This window comes from Dermacentor andersoni, chromosome 5, assembly GCF_023375885.2.
Source record: "Dermacentor andersoni chromosome 5, qqDerAnde1_hic_scaffold, whole genome shotgun sequence".
NCBI classification, from domain to species: domain Eukaryota; kingdom Metazoa; phylum Arthropoda; class Arachnida; order Ixodida; family Ixodidae; genus Dermacentor; species Dermacentor andersoni.
In genome coordinates, this window is record NC_092818.1 from 103,350,979 (window position 1) to 103,373,209 (window position 22,231).

The 22,231-nt window shown below is 45.0% G+C and overlaps 1 protein-coding gene across 1 annotated transcript; it reads left to right on the top strand.

Annotated features, from left to right (window-relative positions):
- The first annotated feature begins 1,400 nt into the window (after nt 1–1,400).
- On the top strand, nt 1,401–7,707 carry LOC126530995 (uncharacterized). Its single transcript, XM_050178351.3, has 2 exons — nt 1,401–1,524; nt 6,247–7,707. Exons 1-2 carry the CDS (start codon nt 1,461–1,463, stop codon nt 7,662–7,664), a joined length of 1,482 nt encoding a protein of 493 aa, XP_050034308.2. The 5' UTR covers nt 1,401–1,460; the 3' UTR covers nt 7,665–7,707.
- The last annotated feature ends 14,524 nt before the right edge of the window (nt 7,708–22,231 follow it).

Here is a 22,231-nt window from a genome sequence, read left to right on the forward strand (position 1 = left end):
TTATTGGCGGGATAGTTAAGTTTGCGAATGTTTGGTTCCTAGTGCGGCGTTATGGCTTGCAGAGTAACGAAATAGGGAATGGCTCGTTGTATCTTATAACATTGTTAATACATGTGGCTAATCGTAATTCCCGTGCGAAATCAAAAGGCAAGATTTTTAACATAGAAAACAGTGGTTTGCTTGGTTCATAGTATCGCGAACCTAGAACCTAGTAGTGTTAAGGTGAGCAATACTATTTCTGTCAATGACATAATGTAATTGCGTGCTTTTAAGTAGGCGGAAAATAATTATGCTGTGTGCCAAGTCCATGCGTCATTGAACACGTGACGGCACAGCCAATGGGGAGGACGTGGCGCAGTGTCTTGTGTGCATAAAATGAGCGATCTGCCTCTCGCCCCTCACTTGCTCTTCGGTATTCAACAGTGCTGTGTCTACTGCGTTGGACTCTCGGCCCCCGTCATGAGTGCATAAAATGAGCCTGTCTGCAGCCAATATATATGCAGACAAACACAGCGAATCAGCGGAAAAAACTTCAATGCATGTGAAAAACACCAGTCGAAAACATTTTACCAAAGGGACTCCAACGCTTTCGCATTCCCACACGTAAGCAGTCTTAAGAGTATTTGCCATTTTGAGCGTTATGAATTAGTTTGATAATTTATTCGTTACTCATTGTCGTTCTCGCTCTTACTCAAGTGATGTAGCCATTACCATTGTAAGTTCGTTGAAGCTTTCTTTTACAGTCATCGCAATAGAAGAAAGACAACTTGTCAGAAAATTTTGGCTGGGATGATGCGTCAGCTATCATTCTTACTCAGGAAGCATATCTGCCATGGACGACTAAACCAACCACGCCGCATGTCTAAGATTTACTATTTAGCCCACCTACCACGCATTCTTCTCCCTCCCCCTTTTTTTTGTGTGTGTTTGGCACAAGACCATAGTTCCGCGAAAGCTTTCTTGCTTCTGCGTTGCTTGAAAAAAAAACAAAAACAAGCTGTAGGTTGAAGGAGAATCATATCGCACAAAGGTTTGCCGAACGTGGCGTGCAAGTTTCTTTAATCTGTCTAGAAAGGATTGCATAAAATGTGATAAGCTTTCAGTAGCCTCGCAAAGCTACGGGGCACAAAACAATCGGCTTGTCAAAACGAGATGACCCTGTCATTCGTGCTTTTTATATGGCCCAAAAGCAAGACTTGTTCACAAAGCGACGCGCTGTCACGTCTTCTACCACAATAGGTAGATGAAAGCAGAAAGAAGAGCTGTCTGGGGGAGGGAGCATTGCGAATTCGGGTATTGTGTTTTGTCCTGGTTTAACGAAATGGCTTCAACTTTGAGTGATGATGGAACTGTGTTACGAAAAAGCATGCAAGTGACACAGCCGCTTAAGAGAATGACGATAGCCTTTCTTGAATGTTGCATGTACTTGGTGGTCATAAGATTATGCACTGGTCGTCACCATGATTTCAGCAGTGTTCTTTGTTTTTACGATATCCGGAACCAGCCATGCTCATACGCTTCCAGGTGATGGCTACTTTATTTTTGTGGCCCTTGTGGCGAACATTTCATTCCTCAATAATACCGAGCTCTTTCCTTTGCCACTTATTGTATAAAGTGCGTTCGAGGAGTGGTAGACAGAGAACACGCTGTGTATTTTGTCGAAGAAGCCACGGATTAGAGGGAGGAGAAGCTTATATTATTTCTTAAAATACTGTTAGCGAATTCCTGACGGAACTCCCGGTGCTCTATATAACTTGGCATTACGCGTAATTGGGCCACATGTACCACGCGCATATCACGTGTGAACTACAGTGGGCGTTTTGTGCGTCACATGCGGTATGTGTATGGCGTGCATGCGTGGCTGTATATACACACCGCATATGTATCGCATAATGGGAAGTTTCTCTAGTGTTTCACATATTCTCGTAACCCGGGAAACTGTAGTTTGTTACTTGCATGGCGAGCTTGCAGGCACCAGCTTGCAGGCACCAGCTTTACCATGCGGGTTGTCTGTTTAACATGCAGAAAGATTCTTGAAAAAAAAAAAAAACAGGAGAAGAATAAAGCTCGTATATCCGGTAAGCTCCAAGATCAATATTTTAATATGATCATAAGTGATTTTAGGATTCATGATTATATTGCGCTTAGTGTTACACTGACGAACGTGAAGGACAGGACGCGGACGGACGTTGCGCTACGTACGTCCGCGTCCTGTCCTTCATGGTCGTCAGTGTAACACTAAGCGCAATATAGTCATGAACGTCCACCAACCATCCCCGTTCATTGCTTTACTAAATGATTTTAGGATGTCAACGTAAGCTTTCTTTTACGAGATTTTTTTTTGTAAGCAAAGAGCTGTTTTTAAGTTTCTCCAAGAAACCAAAGTATGCCTTAATATGACGTACCGGGTATCATTCTTTCAGACTACATGTGAAATAAGGAAGTGAGAAACTTGCTTTGAAGGACACTTTTGCTGACGTACAGAATTATACACCAGGTATACAAATTTGAAAAGGAAAACATTTAAGTCTCGCAAGCGCGCACATGCACTTATCATACGGTATATACACGTCTAAGAGCGGCCCTTTATTTTTCGCAGTTTCGAAGTGGTGTGGCCTTTACACGGGGTTATGCCATTTGCGGTGTAATTATTTTGGCCGCGAGCCACACCCTCGATTTCCTTGGGCAAAAACAGCAGTGCTGTTAGTTTCATATACCATATATTTATTCGCGTAAGCACTCCATGCAGCTTGCGCCCGTGTATAGTACTCACTACTGTCGCTGTCACCACTGCTCATATTACGTTCGGTAACACACTCTTGGGTAGAGTTGTCCTCAGTGCCCTCCGTGGCGTTAGATGTGACTGTGACGTCAAAGCTTTCGGCAACCATCTCAGTAGACTGCGCATGCCACACACTCAGAAACCAATGGCATTTGCACAGGCTGCGACGCTCTTTTCAGTCTTCGAATTCTTTATTTGAACGATTCTTCTTTTTTTAATTTCAGGCTGGCAAGTTGGGGTTGCGGCTCTTGAATGAATACGTCCCTTAGTCGAATATGTATGGTGTGTAGTCATTGTGGAGGTGCAGCTGAAGCATAATTCTGTAAGCGTAGAGACATTCTTAACAATTGTTGGCTGTAGTAGACTGTTAAGGCATGTGTGGAAGCTTGCCTAGAGATATATGTCCTCCCAAACTACTAAATGAAGTTGCGGGCTACTAATTTAAATGTGCAGCTTCTATTGTCTACATCGTTGCGCTTGGGGCATCAGTCTGATTTACCTGGATGCCTCACATAAAGCTTTAACAAGCAGATCTATGCTTCCATTTGTGGATGAGTTGCGCATTAAACAGCGCAAATTATGCTTTGGGCAGTTTAAACTGTAGTTTTCGATTTAGATATAGGATGTCACAAGGCATGGCGTGGGCCGAAATGTATGATTGGAGACGCCCTGCGGTACACGTTCGTAAGTTGTGAATGTCAAGCTGTGGTCTTGGCAAATGTTGCTTGCCACCTATTTAACTTGATATACTTAAGAAAAAAAAAGAAAACAAAGTGAAACCCATAATTCATAGATGGAAAAGGTATCCTGTGGCTATCAGTGCTTGTTACAGTCATGTTCCTCCGCGTAATTTGTGTCGTCAGCCTTGCTCAACACTTTACTGAAGCATAGGTACTACCTTTGTGGTGACGGTGGTGTCCACATTTGCTGAACTACCATTGCTGTATTTCATTGACATTGGCGCTCAGTAGCAGCTTTCACATGAATACTCCATACAGAGAAAAAATTACCTTACGGCGCTTGGAACAAAGCCACTTATGCAGTCCTCTCACATATGTGCGCAATTGCCGATGACTTGTGCAAATACTGCTACATTGCACTTGAATGTGACCTCAGGTCCACACACGTTTCATGCGTTGCTGCAATGACGCAGTGAGAAAGCGGCATAGGTGTGGTAGCTAATATCTAACCCAGCCATTGTTCTGGCTATACGGGACCAGAAAACTGTTCCGCAGCCTGGATACGTTTTTTTAACTGCTCCACAAGGCTGTATAGTCCACCCAAAAAAACCCATGACAAAGACTCATGTCCATGTCAACAGTAGAAGCTGACTCATGTCACTGTAATCACACATTGTGATAAAGCATCCTGAGGTTTTCTAATGTGCGCTTTTTCAGGGGTAAAATAACGCTCAGTGAAGCATTAACTCTTCACCGGCACCAAAGCCTTGCAAATGGAGCATTGCGATCACATTTTGCTTAAAGGGTCCCTGAAACGGTTTGAACAAATGTTGTAGACGCGTAGAGTACAGCTACAGTGAACTTCAGTAAGCGCCTCATATACCAAGAGAGTTACAGATGATTGCAAGTTACCCTCCTTCTTAGCCATGCTTTTTCTCCTCAATTCGTTCGCCGAGTTATCGGGACTAAAAGCGTCGCCTTCACTGGTTCTGCGCCATGATGTGACGTCGTGCTGTTTATTTGCGGTTGTCTTGGAGCCATCACGCGATGCCTTTCCAACCTCTCCGCTAGCCGCCTAGCCGTCGAACACCCGCGAGAGCTATTCAACCAGCGTGCGTTGGGGGCGTTCGGTTTCAGGGCCGAGTGTGATAGGCATTCCGGTTACCGCAAACGAGCTGGGCCTTTTGATGGAGGGGCGGAGGCCTAAAGTAAAGCTCCTACATGCTGATACTGCTGTGATGAAGGGGCATAGAATAAACATGAGTGGCCTGAGCGGCCTGTATGGTGCAGCAGCCTGGCGGCGAAGAGCTTAACCGGCGAAGCGCAGATCTACTATATCTGTGACCAAGTGTAAGACGTTTTGAACATATTAAAAGGTAGTGCGTTTACGATAACACTCCTGCCGAAAATTTACACGAGCCGCAAAGTAGAATACATTTAGTTACTGCAAGGTTACCTATGTGGTTGTCTAGTTGAGCTCTGTGTCACCAGGTAACTGCACCGTGCAGGAGGTTCACGTTTGCGCCTCCACTCATCCGGTAAAACGCGCAGGGCCAGTCCGCTTGCGCTGGCGTTTATCCGAATACCAGGCACGCTAAAGCTCTCTGTTGTGGTAGTAATCCTTTGGCGGGAAGTCAGGTCCACAAACGCGTAGATGCTGGTGCCAATCAGATGCCGACATCCCGATGCGCTACAGCCATACAATTCGCTTGTTATTTGCAGAGAGACACAATGTCGCGGCTTGATGTGTTGACGATCGCTAGATTTGCAGCCCACAACATAACAATGGTGATCCATGGTGCTCGCGAAAAGAAAGCTCGAGACGAGCACTGACTGTGCAGCTTGCGTCCACATGGAGAACGTTGTAACACAAGTAGACGACACCTGCTATTCGCAGGAAGTACTTGAGTGTAGTGAGAAATTGCCGGTGTGCATCTTTCTATTACTTTTTTATAGAAAGAAATTAACCAACATTCCAACTATTACGAACAACATTTGTTCACCATAATGTTGAAAAAATGATCGGGGATGCGACCTGGGTAGCCAATTGGATAGGTCGCCCTACTGCCGTCAATTGAATCGGGAGGGGGCGGCTGAAAACAGTGCAGCTGCGCCGATGCCATTGGTAGCGATGCAAATTTTAAAAACCTAAAAATAAATTTCGTGTTTTATGCGGAGCACTTAAGTGCTCTACTTAATGATCACAAGGACTTACCCTAACGACTCAGTATGTACAAAATTATCAATAGTGCTTCAAGGTTTATTTAGGAGAGACTGAAGAAGGCGGAGTTCGTACTACTGCATCCGTGGTTGGATGCCTGCAGCAGGCCAGCCATTCCCCCCCCCCCCCCCCCCCCCCGATATTTTAGAGTCGTTTTCCATCCCCAGATTCATAGTCGATGCTTCTGCAGCCTTGAGGCACATAATAGATTGGTATACATCGTCTTATAATTTTGCCGTTATTCTGGGTTACCGTAGAAATTGATGTTTTTTTCCCCCCATAACTTTAAGTTCACAGCATGGAGATAGGCAGTAACATTTATGAGCCCTCGAAGCCTGTTGCTTCTGCTAATTTATTTAGGCAGCAAAACGTTTGTGTAGCTATGGAACTATCCTCAGAAAGTTGTAGGCGCATATATGTGAAAATCGACACGTTACAAGTATTTAGTAGCTATCGGATCAGAAAACTATTATCGCGGTAGTGCTGCGCAATACAGATAGTTTCTGATAAAAAAATGAAAATGCTTTTTGGACTAAAGCACCGGCCTTTTTATTTCCTTCCAGAAATGCGAAAATCTGGAACGTACTTGACAGTGTCATCGTTCAGCGGGCTTGAGAAGCACGGCTACTTCGAGCTGAACTGGTTTGGCATACAAGAGGATTACATAGGCCAAACATTTGCCGTTCTCTCAAGATATAATCCCCCAAGAGCTCTGTCTGACATTCTCAGCTTGTGGACTATCAAAACTTCTTCCGGTAGATACGAAACTAGTGTTTTAGCACCAAACTTCGACGTCGGCACACTGATGAGAGGACAGTGCCTCGGCTACTGGGCACTCATAGTGCGAAACGAAAATGCTGACAAAAATGGGAAAGGGTTGGAATTTGTTAAGCAGAAAGCAAGGTGGAACTTGGAAAAGGGAGAATTCAACACGACCATTCTCCACCTTACTCAGCTTTTAAGCTGTTTTCCTAAGCGCATTTCGTCGTCAAAGGGACCAGCTCCCAAATGCGTCGAAGTACTGCATTCGTCGTGCTTCACACCGAAGCCCCGCTGGATGCGTGAAAACTACTCCGTACTCTCGTCGCTGAGTTTAATGGACATGCTCATTCCCGGAACGCACGATGCCGGGATGTACAACCAAGGCGTCACGCTTCCACACGAAAAGCACGTGTACACTCAGGACCAGACGATAAAGCAGCAGCTGGCCTATGGAATTCGTTCCCTGGATCTGAGGGTGCAGTATTCCAGTGGCCAGTTTTATATTACCCATGATAGAGTGCGAGGATGGCCAACCGTAAAGCAGGTACTCAGGGAGGTCCGCGAGTTTGTGAAAGAGACCGGTGAGCTGGTGATTCTCGACTTTCACAGATTCACGACGGGTTTTGACGAAGGATACGACAACGTGCCGGCACGACATGCGGAGCTTCAGAAACTAATTGTGACAGAACTGAGTGGCGTGATTCGAAAGCGGTTCGATTATTTGAAAAAGTTGAACGAGATCTTCGCTGAATCCCAAAATGGAACGATGGTGCAGGGCCACGTCATAGCATTTTACCATTCGAAATACTTTAGAGGGCGTTATGAGAACTACTTGGCACCAGCCATACTGCACCGGTGGGCCAATGCGCAATGCCCCAAAAAACTCATGAAATACTTAGACGGAAAAGCTTGCGTACATGGAAGTTGTAACCCTATTGCTATAATGGCTGAGCTCACGCCGTCCTTCCCGGACCTTATCGTCGGTACTCGCCGAGCGGCGGAGTGGATAAACCATGACGTGACGGAATTTTTCAGACACAAGCAACAGACGTGCTCCGGCATTGTTGCCACAGATTATTTTCTCGGAAACGGAATGATTGACGTAACAATCGAAGCCAACCTACTTAGAGGACGCGACGGACAATTCGTACAACAATACAAAACATACACTCAATGCGACACGGCAGATGTACATTTGAAGAAGTCTTTGAAACAATAACCCTGTGTTTGTATAGCGTGTATAAATATGTTACTTCCCCGAATGTTCACAAGTGTCATCGTTATTTTTGTTTGAGGGGGGGGGGGGGTCGACAAAGCTTGGAGCTTGCTGGCTCATTCGATAAATTCCTGATAGAATATAGAGCATACGCTACATGCTTTGCGGTCTGTACCGATGGTAATATCGATTAAATAGTTATGTTCCTAGAAATCTGCTCTCGGTTCATTTGATAGTTGATGTAACATTTTTCGTATTTCTAACACTGTACCATTGGTCCACACTTCGATAGCCTCGTTATCAATGACTAAAAAAAAGGGGGTAAAGTAATATTGAAAGCAGAGACAGGAGTAATTTCTCATATTTTTTTAGGGAACTGCTAACGTTACTGGTAATAAAATGTACCACACTGAAAAAAAAAAAAAAACCCTACGCTCGCTGTAGGCTGTTTACGGCAACGCCAGGTAATGGCCGTGCAGTCGTTTGGCGGAACACGTCACTTGGAGTGGTACTGGTCCGGCCACCGTCGCGGCCTTTCATTGTTTGTAAATGCTGTTTCTAAAGATAAACTACCCGCCGTGGTTTCTTAGTGGCTTTGGTGTTGCGCTGCTAAGTACAAGGTCGCGGGATGAAATTCCGGCACGGCGGCCGCATATTGATGAGGGCGGCATGCAAAAACACCCGTGTACATAGATTTAGGTGCACGTTCAAGAACCCCAGGCGGCCAAAATTAACCCGGGATGTCCCACTACGGTGTACCTCATAATCAGACCGTGCTTTTGGCACGTAAAACCCCGCGTTTCAAATAATTTTTTTTTGAAAGGTAAGAAAACTGTTCTTGTGGACGCATTTTTTTAGTTGGCAAAGCAAATAAGTGCTTTGCATTCTGACTCCCTATCACAATCGCCACCAATTTGAAAGAACACTTTTCTTTCTCGTGTGTAGCAGCGCGCCGGCAAAATAACACTCAGCACGTTGAAGTGCATTTGCTCAAAGTGCACTTTAGTTTGCCCGTGTGACAGGGGTACTAGAACAACACCTGAGGAGTCAAGCGCAACGGTAAGCATCCCTGTTTGCTGTCAATGCTTCAAACTGCCAACTTTGTTCTATAAAAATTAGACCCCACCCTAAAGTTACACCAGCATTCTTTGGTATCTATGAGTAGTTAGCAAACGCAATTTTAGGTATATTTTATGTCCGCAAAGCTGTGGCAAGAAACATTGCGCGTCCTACGGAAAATGCGCCACGGGGGTGGTGTACGAAATTCCCCTTGAGTGCGGCAAGTTCTACATAGGACAGACTAGACGCTGCATAAATGAACGAGCCAGAGAACAGGAACTGAATCTAATGAAAGATGGCGTGGCACGTTTGCCAGCGCACTGCAAGGCCTGCATGTGCAAACCACGTTTTTCTGAGATTAAGATTCTTGGCAGAAGTAGAAATCAAACAGCACGTGAGCTAATGGGAGCTTACTATATAAAAAAGAAAGGTTCAAGTTGCATTAGCGATACATCTATCTCGTTCTACAAATCGGAAACGAGATTGTTTGACAGCTCGATAACGTAGATTTGTGAACAGCCTGCGCATGCGTGTATGTGTATATATATTCATGGGTCACAGCCCAAACTAAATCAGTCGGAAGTGCTGCCCGTGTTGTCTTCTATGTGTCTTCCTTTTGTGTGTGCTTTAACTTGCGGCTCAAAACATGTCTTGTATGGTGGGCGTTTCGCTGCATCGCTTTCCGCGCTATAAGCTCGAAATGACCATAGCGTTGAAGTGCGGGATATGTGAATATACTGGCCTGATGGCAGGGCACCAAAATAACTTTCTCGCCTTTGACAATTAAAATTAAGTCGCTTGTTTTTTAACGGATATGGTGTCACTTTATTTTTGGTTCCGCTTCCGCCGGAACTGTTCCCTCTTCACACAGGTAGCACTAAGCCCCATTTATCGCCGATGAACCGTCACGTTTTGAACGTATGCACTTGTATGGAAGATTCGCTACCCGGCATATTTACTTCGGTGTACGTACTAAGGGTGCCTAGTGGTGCTTATGGAGCCGCCAGACGCGCCGTTTCTCAGGCTTACACATTTTGTTGGCTGCGAAGCCAGAGAGCTTTTTGAGAGGAGCTTCCGCACATGTGTCCGTACACAAAGTAGTCCGGGCGCGTTTGGCACATGTTTCGGTTTCTACGAACTTGCATAGCTCTTTTACTTTACTGAACGCAGGCACTGTTGGGCCGGCATGTATTTCTGAGGCTAATCGATGTTTGTAGATGTCCCACATGTAACTGATTTCTGAAAAGCTATAGCAACGCAGCCAGCCTCGGAGCCCCAAAGCGATAGTGCCACCTCGTCGGTGGTAAGAACGCGTCGATATCGTCGGCGGAGCACAAGTCACTTCACTCCCTCATTTGTGCACACCGGCGGTTGTCATAATAAGATTGGTTCGCGTCCTTTCCTCGTAGACATTGCACGCACTTGTTTTATGCGCTTCGACAGTTATTTGCTGAAGTCGACCATCAGTCTTTCAGGTGAGCTGACAGGCGATACAGCAGGTGGCAAACACTCGTCATACAATGCGGGCACCATTTTGCCTTTGAGGAAAGCGTAAAACGTGCGACGGTGTTGGAAGTATGAAAACTCGAAATGGAAAATTAGAAAAAGCGAAGAATAGACAGGTCAGACGCACACATTAAAATTTGCAGGAAGCGAGGCTGAAGTGAAACGATAATTTACACGCTTTGGGCAGCTTGAGGAGATGCGAGCAATGTTGCTTTCATCCTACGCAACGTGTAATCTCGTGAAATATTTATTCTTATCCACCAAAAATGTCACCACTTCTTATGCAATCTTTATGTTTATGCCCTATAGCGTCCGCGAGCTATGTTGAAATGCAAACTCTGTGCCAGACTTATTCACAGTGTGAGACGTCTACGTAGCCATGTTATGAGAACGAAGGTGATGATGCTTGTCGAGAGAAGAATGGAGACGACAGGTGTATGTCCAGAAAAGCATATGTAGCTAGAAATATTGAGGTAATATGTACCTCTTCTGTCACATTCACAAATAGTCGTTAGGATTGCCCGAGAACGAGCAACGTCCTGTGATGCATAACGAAGGTCTAAATCTGTGAACAAAAAAAAAATCAAAGGATTAATTAAATATCATCCACTCTTTCATTATGTGGTCGGTGCGCTTGACAGATACCTGTGCGCCAAAAAGAATTCTTGGTTTTCTGCAGGAATTTTTTTTGTTACGCAGAACAGAGGTGCACTTACTTGCACTACTTTGTCAGTCAGCATACATAGTTTAGTAAGCGCGTTCGCTGGCACTTTCACTCAGCATACATATGACCTCCGTATACATACATGAAGAAATATATCCGCCGAGAAAATGGCTTACATATCAGGCAGCAGCCATGCCAAATCCGGTAGGGGATGGCGAAGAAAGCTTCGCTTTGCCACTTTCTGTTAGTGCCATCGTTTCGTGCCCATTGCGTCCAAAATAACTCGAATGTTTTACTCCGTGTTGTGACTGTCACCTTAGAGCGGCCTAGAGTCAGGTGCAATGTATGCATTGACCCTCGGATGTATATCCAAGATGTGTTGGGGTATTAGCTGTGCCTCCTGCAGGCTGGGCGATACTGGCCCGTACGTACGATGTACAAGCGAATCAAGAAGTTTTCGATATTGGGCTATAGTATCACGGCATAAGATAAGCGCAAGTGCCCCCCTCACCCCCCCCCCCCCCCCCCCAACATTGCTTTGGTTGCGGATTGTTGCAGTTCATGTTACGCCACTCCCTCAGCAATGTTTGCAACGCCACCGCTGAAGCTGTTCCTAGCTACGTGCACAAATAATTCTTATCTGATCAAGACGTGCTTGCTGCTGCAGTTACGGCTGCTGAATACTCTTCTCATGTCGCGAAACAAAAGATTTAGCCTACGTTGGTCCATGACCATTTTTTCATGCATACTGGTATTTATAGCAAGCTCCTGCCTCCTTTGACATGTTGTTTGTTACCGTAGTACTCTGTAAACAAGTTGCGTCAGGAAAGAATACGGATTTTTGAATAATGTGATTTGGATAACGTTTTAACGCGGTACTCGGTAAAAATGTGATATCTGAAGAATTCATATACTAATATTATCTAATTGCGCTGGCAATAAGTACTTTTGGTCACATGTTGCACTTGCGGAACCGAAGTCAGTCATTGTTTGAGGTACGTTCAAGCGATAGAAATCTGATGTTCGAAGTCGCATCATTTTCGAGTATATTTACCAACGTATTCTTCGAGGTGCGAAAAAATCCTTTGAGGCAGTTTATAAGCGCGAGTTTCTCGTAAATGTAGAAGTTTCAACGTTTTCACGTTTTTTTTTTCAAAACTAACATGTTTTAAAAACGTCTGCGGTTGTGTTCTCGGTGCTTTTCCACATTTTCTGAACAAAACCGATTACATTGCCCTTCAGTCTGGGCTTACCCGTACACGCATGACTGTATGCATCAAATCTAACCTTTTGACAAAACTACTATTCCTGATTTGACCCCTATTTTCCCTGGTCAACCAAATGATCACCGAAATTCTTATGATCAACGAAATTTGATAAATTTGCGCGATCAAAGCTAGTCACCTGTTTTATAGAGTGTAAATAGTCGCTTACAGGGAAAACGAAAGAGTGGAAATATTTACAAGCAGTAAAGAAAATATAGCACCGAATCAAACAGAACGCTCCGAAAGAACCTGGCTTCCACAAAATTTGTAGCAGAGCTTGCGAGCTTGCACATTGAGGGATTACTCGAATCTTTGGGCTAGCGGTCTTGTGGTTTTGCTGCGGTGCATTTGTGTTCTTTGGCTGGCGTTGCCTTCGGCTTGGATTTCATGCTCTATCGTACATTGGTGATGAATGAGTTCAGTCACGCCGACTTCTCTGGCCGACTCCCTCGCTCGGTATAGCTCACTGCAGGGAGTTGCGTAAACATAGACGGTAGCGATTGACTGCGCCGAACGAAGTCGATTGATCTGTCCAGGCTGTATGCTGGAATCGCGCTGTATAAAAGCGTGCGTAACCTTAGAAAGTAAATTGGCACGCGAGGCTAGCAAAAGGGGACGGCTGCTTGCCATGGCACCAGAGGGAAAAAAAAAGGAGAGAACGAAAATTTCAACTGCTGCGGGAGAGGTTGAGTCAATTCTTTTTGTTATGTTGTTTGCTTATTTCCTTTACGTTACGAAGAGCGCGCGAGCAAACAGCGAAAAAGGCGAATCTGCAATGCCGCCGAAAGACTTACCGAAAGAGCAAAGCGGGCACGTCATGAAAAAAAAAAAAGAAAATGTAGATCCAGCTGAGATATACGAAGAAAAAGTGATGGTCTGGAGGAACAACAACAGCGGGTGAAACAAGCGAAATGGTAGTGTCTTCTATTTTTTTATTCTCTGTACGGTGGATCAAGATGATAGAGGAAACGAGATGCGCATATCCACTCGACGAAGAATTTTGAGAATTGCCTGTTCTATTTCTTTTTTTGTATCCGGTAGGCAAACACATACATCACCGCCAACTGCATTGGGATGCGCGTTATTGTTGGGGTTGTGACAACGTTTACATATGGTCCTGCTTATGAATACTACCTTGTGGCCGTTGTGCACTGAGATTGCATTGCTTCAAATATTTCGTATGCTTTTTGCTCTTAATCTCGGTTTCCCTGTTCACGATGGCCGACTGAACGAAACGGTGCCTTGTGAATTTATGGCTTGTTTTATTGTCTGGATAGGCCGCCTTGCTCTGTGGTCGTTATGCGAGCATATCAGTCATCGCATGTAGTGAATGGAAAAGTGGACTGAGGGTGAACTTATAAGAATTGGCAAACACTGCACACACGCTAACGTTACTCGCAGTGGAGATTTCTTGAAAGATGCGGCTGTACCTACTTCTCGGGAAGCAGACGTAACGTCAGAGATCAATCTCAAGCCTTGTGGTAGCGTTAGCAGCAGCCGCGCTTTTCAGCTAAACAGATTAAATGTGCGGAATTACCCATGTGCCTGGGTGTCGTCGACGCCATTCAGAGGGAGAAAATGAAGACTACTGCAACAGCATGTCTTCGAATTAGCCATTTCGATCTTAAAAGTAGGCTCTGAAGTCTCCGGTGATGCTTTCTGACGAAAAGTATACTTGGGTGATAGTTTACACATACGCATATCTTTGAACTACACTTCATCAAGTGTAGTTCAAAGATATAGCAACCGAATAAAACTTCAAAAACAAGTATAAAATATACATTGGTGAGGAAGGTAATCAAACTGTTGCCCTATCTATGATTTTAGAAGCGGACGTTCCAAACGATGCCTTTAGAATAAGCAATCAATCTTGAACCCTCGAGAGAGAGATGGAGAGAGAGAGCATGTTGCGAGGAGAAAGCGTGTAGGGCTGCGCTCTTATAGAGTAGCGCTAGACAGATCTTGCATTTGGGTTAGTGTTTTCCTTTAACCGAGTGTTCCATGCACTCCACTAATATTGAATCGTCAAATCTTTATATATCTGAACGCCCAAGTCACGTAACATAAATCTGCGGAATCGCCGATACTCGTGCTTTCGTGCAATACGGTGGCGTGAAAACAGGCAGACATTGATTTAAAGATGAGTACTTTGACGTAAAGTACCGCCTCACCCAAAAACAATTGGAAGAACGCAACGAAATGCATCGCCTACAGTAAATTAAAGTGGTGAGAGCCCGTCGACGGCGGGCCCGGTTCTTCGCTTACTTAGGTAATCAATTCCTATAATTTCTGCATGAATTTTTTTTCTGTCATATCTGCTTTGTGACTCTTGCGTTATACCCTGACTGCAAAGAAGAGAAATTCCGGATTTCTGAAAAAGATGGCGAGGAATGCTGCATGTGCCGCCATGCCTCTTTACCAAACAATGCTCAGTGGCGTTCTGCTCGAAGTTTTTATTTTACCTAGTGCCACGCTTGCCTCACCTTCTCATTCACCACATCTTCACAACACTTCCCTTCGTTAATCCAAAGGTCTGTTTACTCGAGGAATGCTGATCTTCGAATGAAGATCAGTATTCCTCAGCTCCTGTCATTGTCATTCTCCAAGTCCTGTCGTCCGTCGTTGCATCTTTGCTGTCTGTTTGTAACAGCGCCAGAAATATGCAATAATATGAAGTATCCCAGCAGGCCAACTGTGCTGCATTAGACAAACACATGGACTTGAGTCAGCTATGTTAGCTCCGGCGCATTTGCCGAGATATCATTCTTGCTTTCAAATCAAGTTTTACCGTAGCTTTTCAGGGATTAAGGATATGTCACATTAAAAATTTACTACAAGCCATGACTGGCGAGGTCTGGTACGTTTTCGACGCAAGGTTAACTGTAATTCTCTTCAATTAACGCGAAATGACATCGTAGAGAGCGAGAGCGCTCAATATCTGGGGCAGGCTGCACTTAACCTGGCTTCGCATTAATTTTAATTGCTCAGAATAAAGCTTTTTGTGTCATTAATCTTTGCGTCGCAGAACAGGGCCATTCGCTCGAGCGCGTCAGGTGACGCTAGCGTGGTTCCAAGTCTCAAGGAACCTGCCACGGCGTCTGAGTTGTTACAGCGTTCTGCTGCCGAGCATAAGAGAGAGGAGAAAGAGAGAAAGAGAGAGGAAGAGAGAGGGGAGAGAGAAGTGATAAACGCAAGAAGGTAAGCCAGGCTGAGCCCGGGTGGCTACGCTGAGTGGGGAGAACAACTGAAAGATGGGAGGAACGAGAGAAGAAACGTTCACAGTGTGCACATACGTACTTGCATAAGCGCCCATCGTTCCGTCCGTCGCAGGCGGTCATATAATTTGGTGGACCTCAGAAAGCGAAGCTACGCTTTCATGCCTTTTGCTCATCGCAGACAGATGAGGCCACCTCACTAGGATTTTTCTGTTCTGTAAAGGGCACGCGTCACCTACACTGTCTCCAAAACGGCACGAAGAACAGGCCTTTGAGCTTCGTATGGTGAGAAGTCGCACAACAGGTGGAATGTAGTTTCTTTTGTGCCACAAGTGTCACAATTATCATTGCCCGCCATTACAATTAAGAATGAATAGGTATTCGTAAAAGAAATATCCATTCTCAGTTGACAGAGTAAAGTACCTTCACGTCGAGTATGACCGGTTTGAACTCCCGGCCGCGGTGGCCGTACTTTATTGGGGGTGAAACGCGTAAGCGCTCATCTACTGAGAGTAAGGTGCACATCCAGGAACTATAGTTGGCCAACATAATCAGGAGACCTTCCCTACGCGTCTTTTATAATCCCAGCGTGGCTTTTAGACATAAACGCCATATATCTATCAAATATTCAATCCATTTTCAAGGGCCCAATCACACGCTTGCTTCGTGGTGTTTCACCATCGCTCCCTGCCCGGGGCTAACAATAAGAAACAAAGGAATGTGACAGATGTTTTAGGAATTTGTGAGCCGGCAGCGAAATACGGCATCGGCGGTGAATAATAAGCACTGTGCAAATAATTTTCACGTTGCCGCACTGCTACTTTTGTACCTTATGCCTTACTCTCAGCAAGCATGAAAGAAAAGGAAGAGGTTGAGATGGTCGTAGGCGACGCATGTATGACGTGTGAACAAAAAGTTTATATAAAGCAATTCTAGCAATGCTCCCATTGAACGTGTCAATGATTGAAAGCGATAGCGCAAGCTGAAAGCAGCAATAATTCTTTTTCACCAAGAAAATAAAAGGGGAGGGGAGCTTGTAAATAATCAAGATCAACATGTTCAGAATTAACCCGAGAGAATGCAAAAATATTCCGTACCTCAAACGTCCTTTTAGATTTCCCTTTTTATGACTTTAATTTTGTTACGAAAGGATCCCTACGACGAGACAGATATACGTTATAGTCACCTCATATTTACAGGCAGCTCACCAGGCAAGCGTTTGTTATCGAAGCGACTGAAGGTAGCATTTAGAAGATTTTGTAACGCATCAAAAGCTGAACTCGTCTCTACTATCCAGTTTCTCCACTTTCCAGGATTACGAGTACATGGGACGGGACTGAGAAATAAATTCATCCTCGTTTATTAGGCGCCAAACAGGAACGCAAGAAAAGAAGACGGGCGATAACGCCTTTGTCCGTCCATCCCGATAACTCTGTAAAAAACTACCCAAATATTATTTCTTCGAAGAAAAAGATATTTCCTCATAAACACTTTGTAAACGCGTTGTAAGGTTATAAGATCATTTTTAAAAAAATGGCGAGTATTCGGTTGCAGCATTTGTGAACTAGAAGGAGTACAACAGGGACGATAAGCCGGGAGTGATCAGCGTCTCAAAGAAAGGATGCGTTACTAAGAATGAAACACAGAAAGAGAGAGAGAGAGAGAGAGTTAACCAGGTTAAGTGTCCGGTTGGCTACCGAGCACAGGGAGACGGGGTCAGGGCAGAAGAGATAAGAAAACAATAGAAGATGAAAATACAGAACACACCAGTTCGCACACTCGATAGTTTTTGGGTGAATCCTGTTTTCTTTTAAGAGAACAAACTAGCGCTTTTCAAGCAGTTAGGGCCGACGCCGACAGGGGCCAGGGTCCAAAAATTCTGGTTTCTTTAAGGGGACGGTTGGCAATCTTGTCGAGCGTGGTGCTGAGGACTATTCTTTGCGCATTGGAACGACGAAAATCACACAGAATGTGCGCTATGTTCTCTTTGTACCCGCAAACGTTACATTCTGACTTCGGCGATTTCTATGAGGTCGGAACACCCATTAATAAAATCTACTATATGTTGCTACAGGGTGCTCCCGAGCTATGGTGATTGTGGCTGCTGTCGATGCGTTCTTAGGGAGGTCGAGGGAAGTCCGCAGAACTTGGGCTTGTATGCTATGGAGCAGTGCTGGGTAGTATTGAAGCTACATGTACCTTAGATACGGTTTGAGTATCTTGTGTCCGTATCATGGTACTTCTGCCAAAATGTGTGTCAGTATCTGTATTTCCGATACATGAAAAAATGTATCCTGTGTCTTAAGATGTAAAATACTGCTACTGCAACATCGCGCAACTATAACCGTTGGTTGAACTCCGCTTCTCAAGCTGATATCGCTGCCGCTAATCCACCCGAATAAAGCTAAAGGCAGATATATTCTTTTTATATTTCTGCCAGAGACCTTCAGCGAGGGCAGGCGATGAGGCCTGTGCGTCCCTATTGGTGGAGCACAGTCACGTGGTGGTGTTCGGGCCGTCTCGGCAAAAACAGGTGCGCAAACGTTTGCGCGCAGCCGACGTTTCTTTTTTTAGTTGCGTTGGTGCAATGACACTTGCTCGTAGCCATCATACTGTGCTGAGTACGCCAATGCGTGCGGCATGTTTCGCGCAAATTCTGATGCCGCTGTAGGGCCGTTATCGAAGTTTCTTTTGCGTGGTGCTTCGTTACGAAGTCTGAAGGATGTAAGAATGGCGTTGGCTTGCGTCTGGTGGCTTTCACACACTGCTTCGGAATGAAAATATTATGCTTCGAGCAAGAAAGACAGAAATTTTGAGACAGTAACAGACATTTCATTCAAGTGAAATAAGGTTGGTTGGAGTTAAGAAATTTTCAAACATTTGTGTGTGCATTTGCCTTTGATGTTACATTATATCAATCTATCATAAGAAATTTGCGAATGCATCAAAGTATCTTATGATACAAATGTAAAGTACACGGGCGCTATAACGTAAAACTATTCCAAACTTTTCTATTCCAATTCTGCAATCAGGCCTGCATGATTGGTCAAAAACTTTTTTGGACCACCCCCACTTTACCCGACTGTCACGCGACATCAGAAAAGCCGTGATATCTCCCCATCTGATATGACATGTACACACTGATTATGCATGACTTGACCATGCAAAAGAAAAACAGTTATTTCTGATTCGACACCTTTTTGCCATTAGCCTTTGGCTATTGGTCAAAAGTTTTCGGGCGGCACGCACTTCACCTGCCTGTCACGCACGTCACAAAACCGCGAAAACTGATCGCGTCAAAGTGACGCGTACGCGTTAGAGATGCAATAATATGCCGAACAAAAATGGATTTTCTTCTGAATAACCGCAGGCTGCTTCGTTCCGAAAGGAATAAAATATGGCTGCCGCCGATGGCTCCGGCACTGGCTACTCGCCCCTGCCGGAGAGCATGGGTTTATATGCGTGTAATAAAACCTTTTGCGTGGCCGTGTAACGTTTTCGAGAACTTTCGGCACGTTTAGGACCTCGTTCTGCCAACTCTTCTTTGCTGAGAATCCGTTTTAGCGTCATTCTTAAGCTTCCGTTGCATGCCGCCGCGATTTTCGACCCGCCACCGCAAGCTAAGTAAGGGAAAGTGGACCAATCGCAGACGCTGGCACCACCCTCTTCATCCGGTTATCGATTTTCAGTGCTTTCATTCGGCCCCATTGAGTCCCTCTCCACTTGAGGGTGCTCCTCGTCTCTTGTCAGCCAATTAGATAAGACAAGCGGCTCAGTGTAGGCGATGTTATTCGCTTTTCAAGCAAATAAAAGTGAACGCCTATGAACAAGGAGATCGTTTGAATGGTCTGTTCAGACAACCCTGCAGGTGACTGCCCGATGCTTGCGTCAGCGGTTACGCAAATTTGACCTCAGGGGATTAGAATGAAAACATATTGGAATATTTTTACGTTATAGGGCCCCAGCATCGGATACAATAATGGCGAGAGTATCTTGTATCTGGATATAGAATACTTGTTGTCCAAGTACCTTTATCCTATCATGATAAATTGCAAAGTGTATTTGCCCAGCCTTGTTCTGGGGTGTGCTAAGGTTCGTTTCACTGCTGCTACCCAGCACAGGCAGGATATATCTTAGGAAGCCCATGAATAATGCATGGCATAGCTGTAGCATCTATTGCACAGATGTGCCCCAAGGCTTTCCGCAGACAAATTTGAATACATGGGCTACTGCAGTCAACCTCTTCTTCAGATATGAAATATGTGACGTCCAAGATAAATCACGGTCGATGATGACTTCAAGGAAATAGTGCTTTGTTTCGTAAGCAATTACTTGGCCGTTAAGGCACATCACACTAGAGCCATTGTTTTTCGCGAAAATGCGACTAATCGGTACTATTCTGAAGACAGTTCTAGGCCTTTCATATGCAGGAAGAAGACGTCTGTGTGACCTCCTTCTGCAGTCTCCCACGTATCTGCGGACGTGTCAGGTCGGGCGCGCCGATGAAGATATCTGCACAGATGGATATCTGGACTGTTTTTGGCAATGATCCAACAAGGCTTAACGATGCTACGTTGCAGAGCGTGGCACGCATGTAAGTCGGCGCATGTTTTGAAGAAGAAACTGATTATGCTATCAAAAAAAAAAAAAGAGAGAAACTCTGCCTTGGACGTGCTCTGAAGTTCTGCAGGCAGGGTATGATGTAGCTCACAGTGAGTTACCCTGCAATCAAAGTTTGATGGCTCGAGAAAGGTGCCTGGAAAGGGGCTATAAAGCATTAGGGTAGCGCTAACAGCAGACATGCACGTGGGTAGTTGATTTTACTCACCAAGGAACATTGAGTCGAGTGGTTCATATTCACTTTGACATTGGTACCTTTGTTACGCCAACGCTTTGAAGCCTGGATTTTTATGAGCTGCCTTTGTTTTTACAGAAAGATACCTGGGGCAAAATAAAAAAAGTTGTGGGATACTCTATAAGTTTCGTTTCCTCTATTACGTCTAATGGGCAGGATAAACTATACCCCATCAGCTGTCCCTGCCGCTGCTAGGCTCTCATTCGTGAAAGACCTCTTAAGTTACATTAAGTGTTGCTCGTGTGCTCATCTAACGTGACTATGCTGGTTAATAATATCTGGAGATAAACGGCACCGAGTATCCGTCTCACAGTTGTTGCTTGCCCACGAAAGAAAGATCTCAAAAAGTCTTGGAGTAGGCCGCTTGCAGCTTGCTGATTATTAGGCTCTTGTGACGCCTCCTCATTATGATTGCTTCAGGACGGGTAACTGAAGAACGTCGCATCAGTGCGTCATCCTAGGAGCTGAGAAATTGTTTTCTGCTCCCCCAATAAAGATAAAAAATTACGCTAAAGTACAATAATAAAAAATACTCAGCCACACATTATCTCGGCGATGTGGCACAAATAATTCGCTCCTAATTTGTACTAGGTGAATAAAGAAGTTACATAAATGCACAAATCACGCACGATGCATTTGAAAGCATGATAGCGTCCAGCGTTGGAGGGCAATAAAAAATAAAAATGGTAGAAAATAAAACAACCAAAGCCCTATGAGGCGCCTCGCCCTGTATGCTGTCGAGAAAAAGAAACCACTTCTATTTGTGATTTCTCCACGGTCCTGTTTTTTTTTCAATTTCTACATTTCTTGATTTTTACCGCTTACTGCGAAACGTCAGCCCGTCTAAAGCATTGCTCAAGCCACGTCCTCTCCTCATATCCGCTTTCTCATTCCCTCCGTTTCTGACAGCGCTTTCATTGTCACAGTTTTTTCGGACTCCTTTCCTTTTCAGCTCAAAATAAGAGAAACGTAAATGCACCTACGAGTGCGTGAAATACATTACAATGCACAGCGAACGAGCAGTTCGTATGGGCTTTTAGGGGTGGAGGGATCAACGTCAATAAAGCAGCTGTCAAAAATGTACTGTAAGTAGTAGCAACGGCGCAAAGAAATACAATAGGGAATATTCGGAAGCGAATAAGTCTAACGAGAACCGAATGTACAACGTGGAAAACATAGTGTGTGTGGTAGGCGTCTGTGTAGATGCAGAGGGCAAAAGAAGTAAGGACAGGAAGCGAAGGGTCAAGGGAGCTGCTGCGGGAGAGGAGCTTATATGTGGTTGTGCACTATCCGAAGCACTTTCGATTTCCTGGTCTCCCGCAGGCATCGCCAGTGTGCTGCCTGTGGGGAGCCGTTATTGGCATCGTGGTGGAAAAATGCTTCGAGCAGCTGGTTCCTCTACTTTACTCTTCTTTCTCAGCGCTTTGTTTTCCTGCGGGTGAGTTGCAGACACATGGGCGGGCGCCTAGCTCCATCCTCGACCCATATGCGGTCACGTTCTTTAGAAGAACGCCTCTGCCCTGCTCGCCCAGAGTAGAGCCGAGTCGTTGGGAATGCCCCCCGGGGAATTCGGGTCTCGTTTCTTCTGAGCAGGGCAGTTATAATTTGTGCGGGGGCAGGGGGAGCAAGAAAAAAGAAAAACATTTTAATTACGCCAATAATTTTGTGTGCGACGAGAGGGTAAATTTTTCGGCGCACTGTTTGTACTGTACGCACCCCCCGTGCCCTGAATTTACCACGAGGAGAATGCGCTATTAGGAGATAGCGTTCATTTCAACTGACAGCTGAAAAGGCATCGTGAGTGTGCGTGGCGCAGAACGTCTGACCCGAACAACTTTGCCTGGCTTGTGTGATAGAGAACTACGGATGAATTCTAGTGTCCTTGGCTTCTCTCCATGGTAGTTTTTTACGTGTTCTTCTGTGCAGCACTGTTGCTATAGATAATGTTCCTCATATTCTTTCCTTGCCATCCCTGGTGTGCAAACCGTAAAGAGTTTGAGTACATG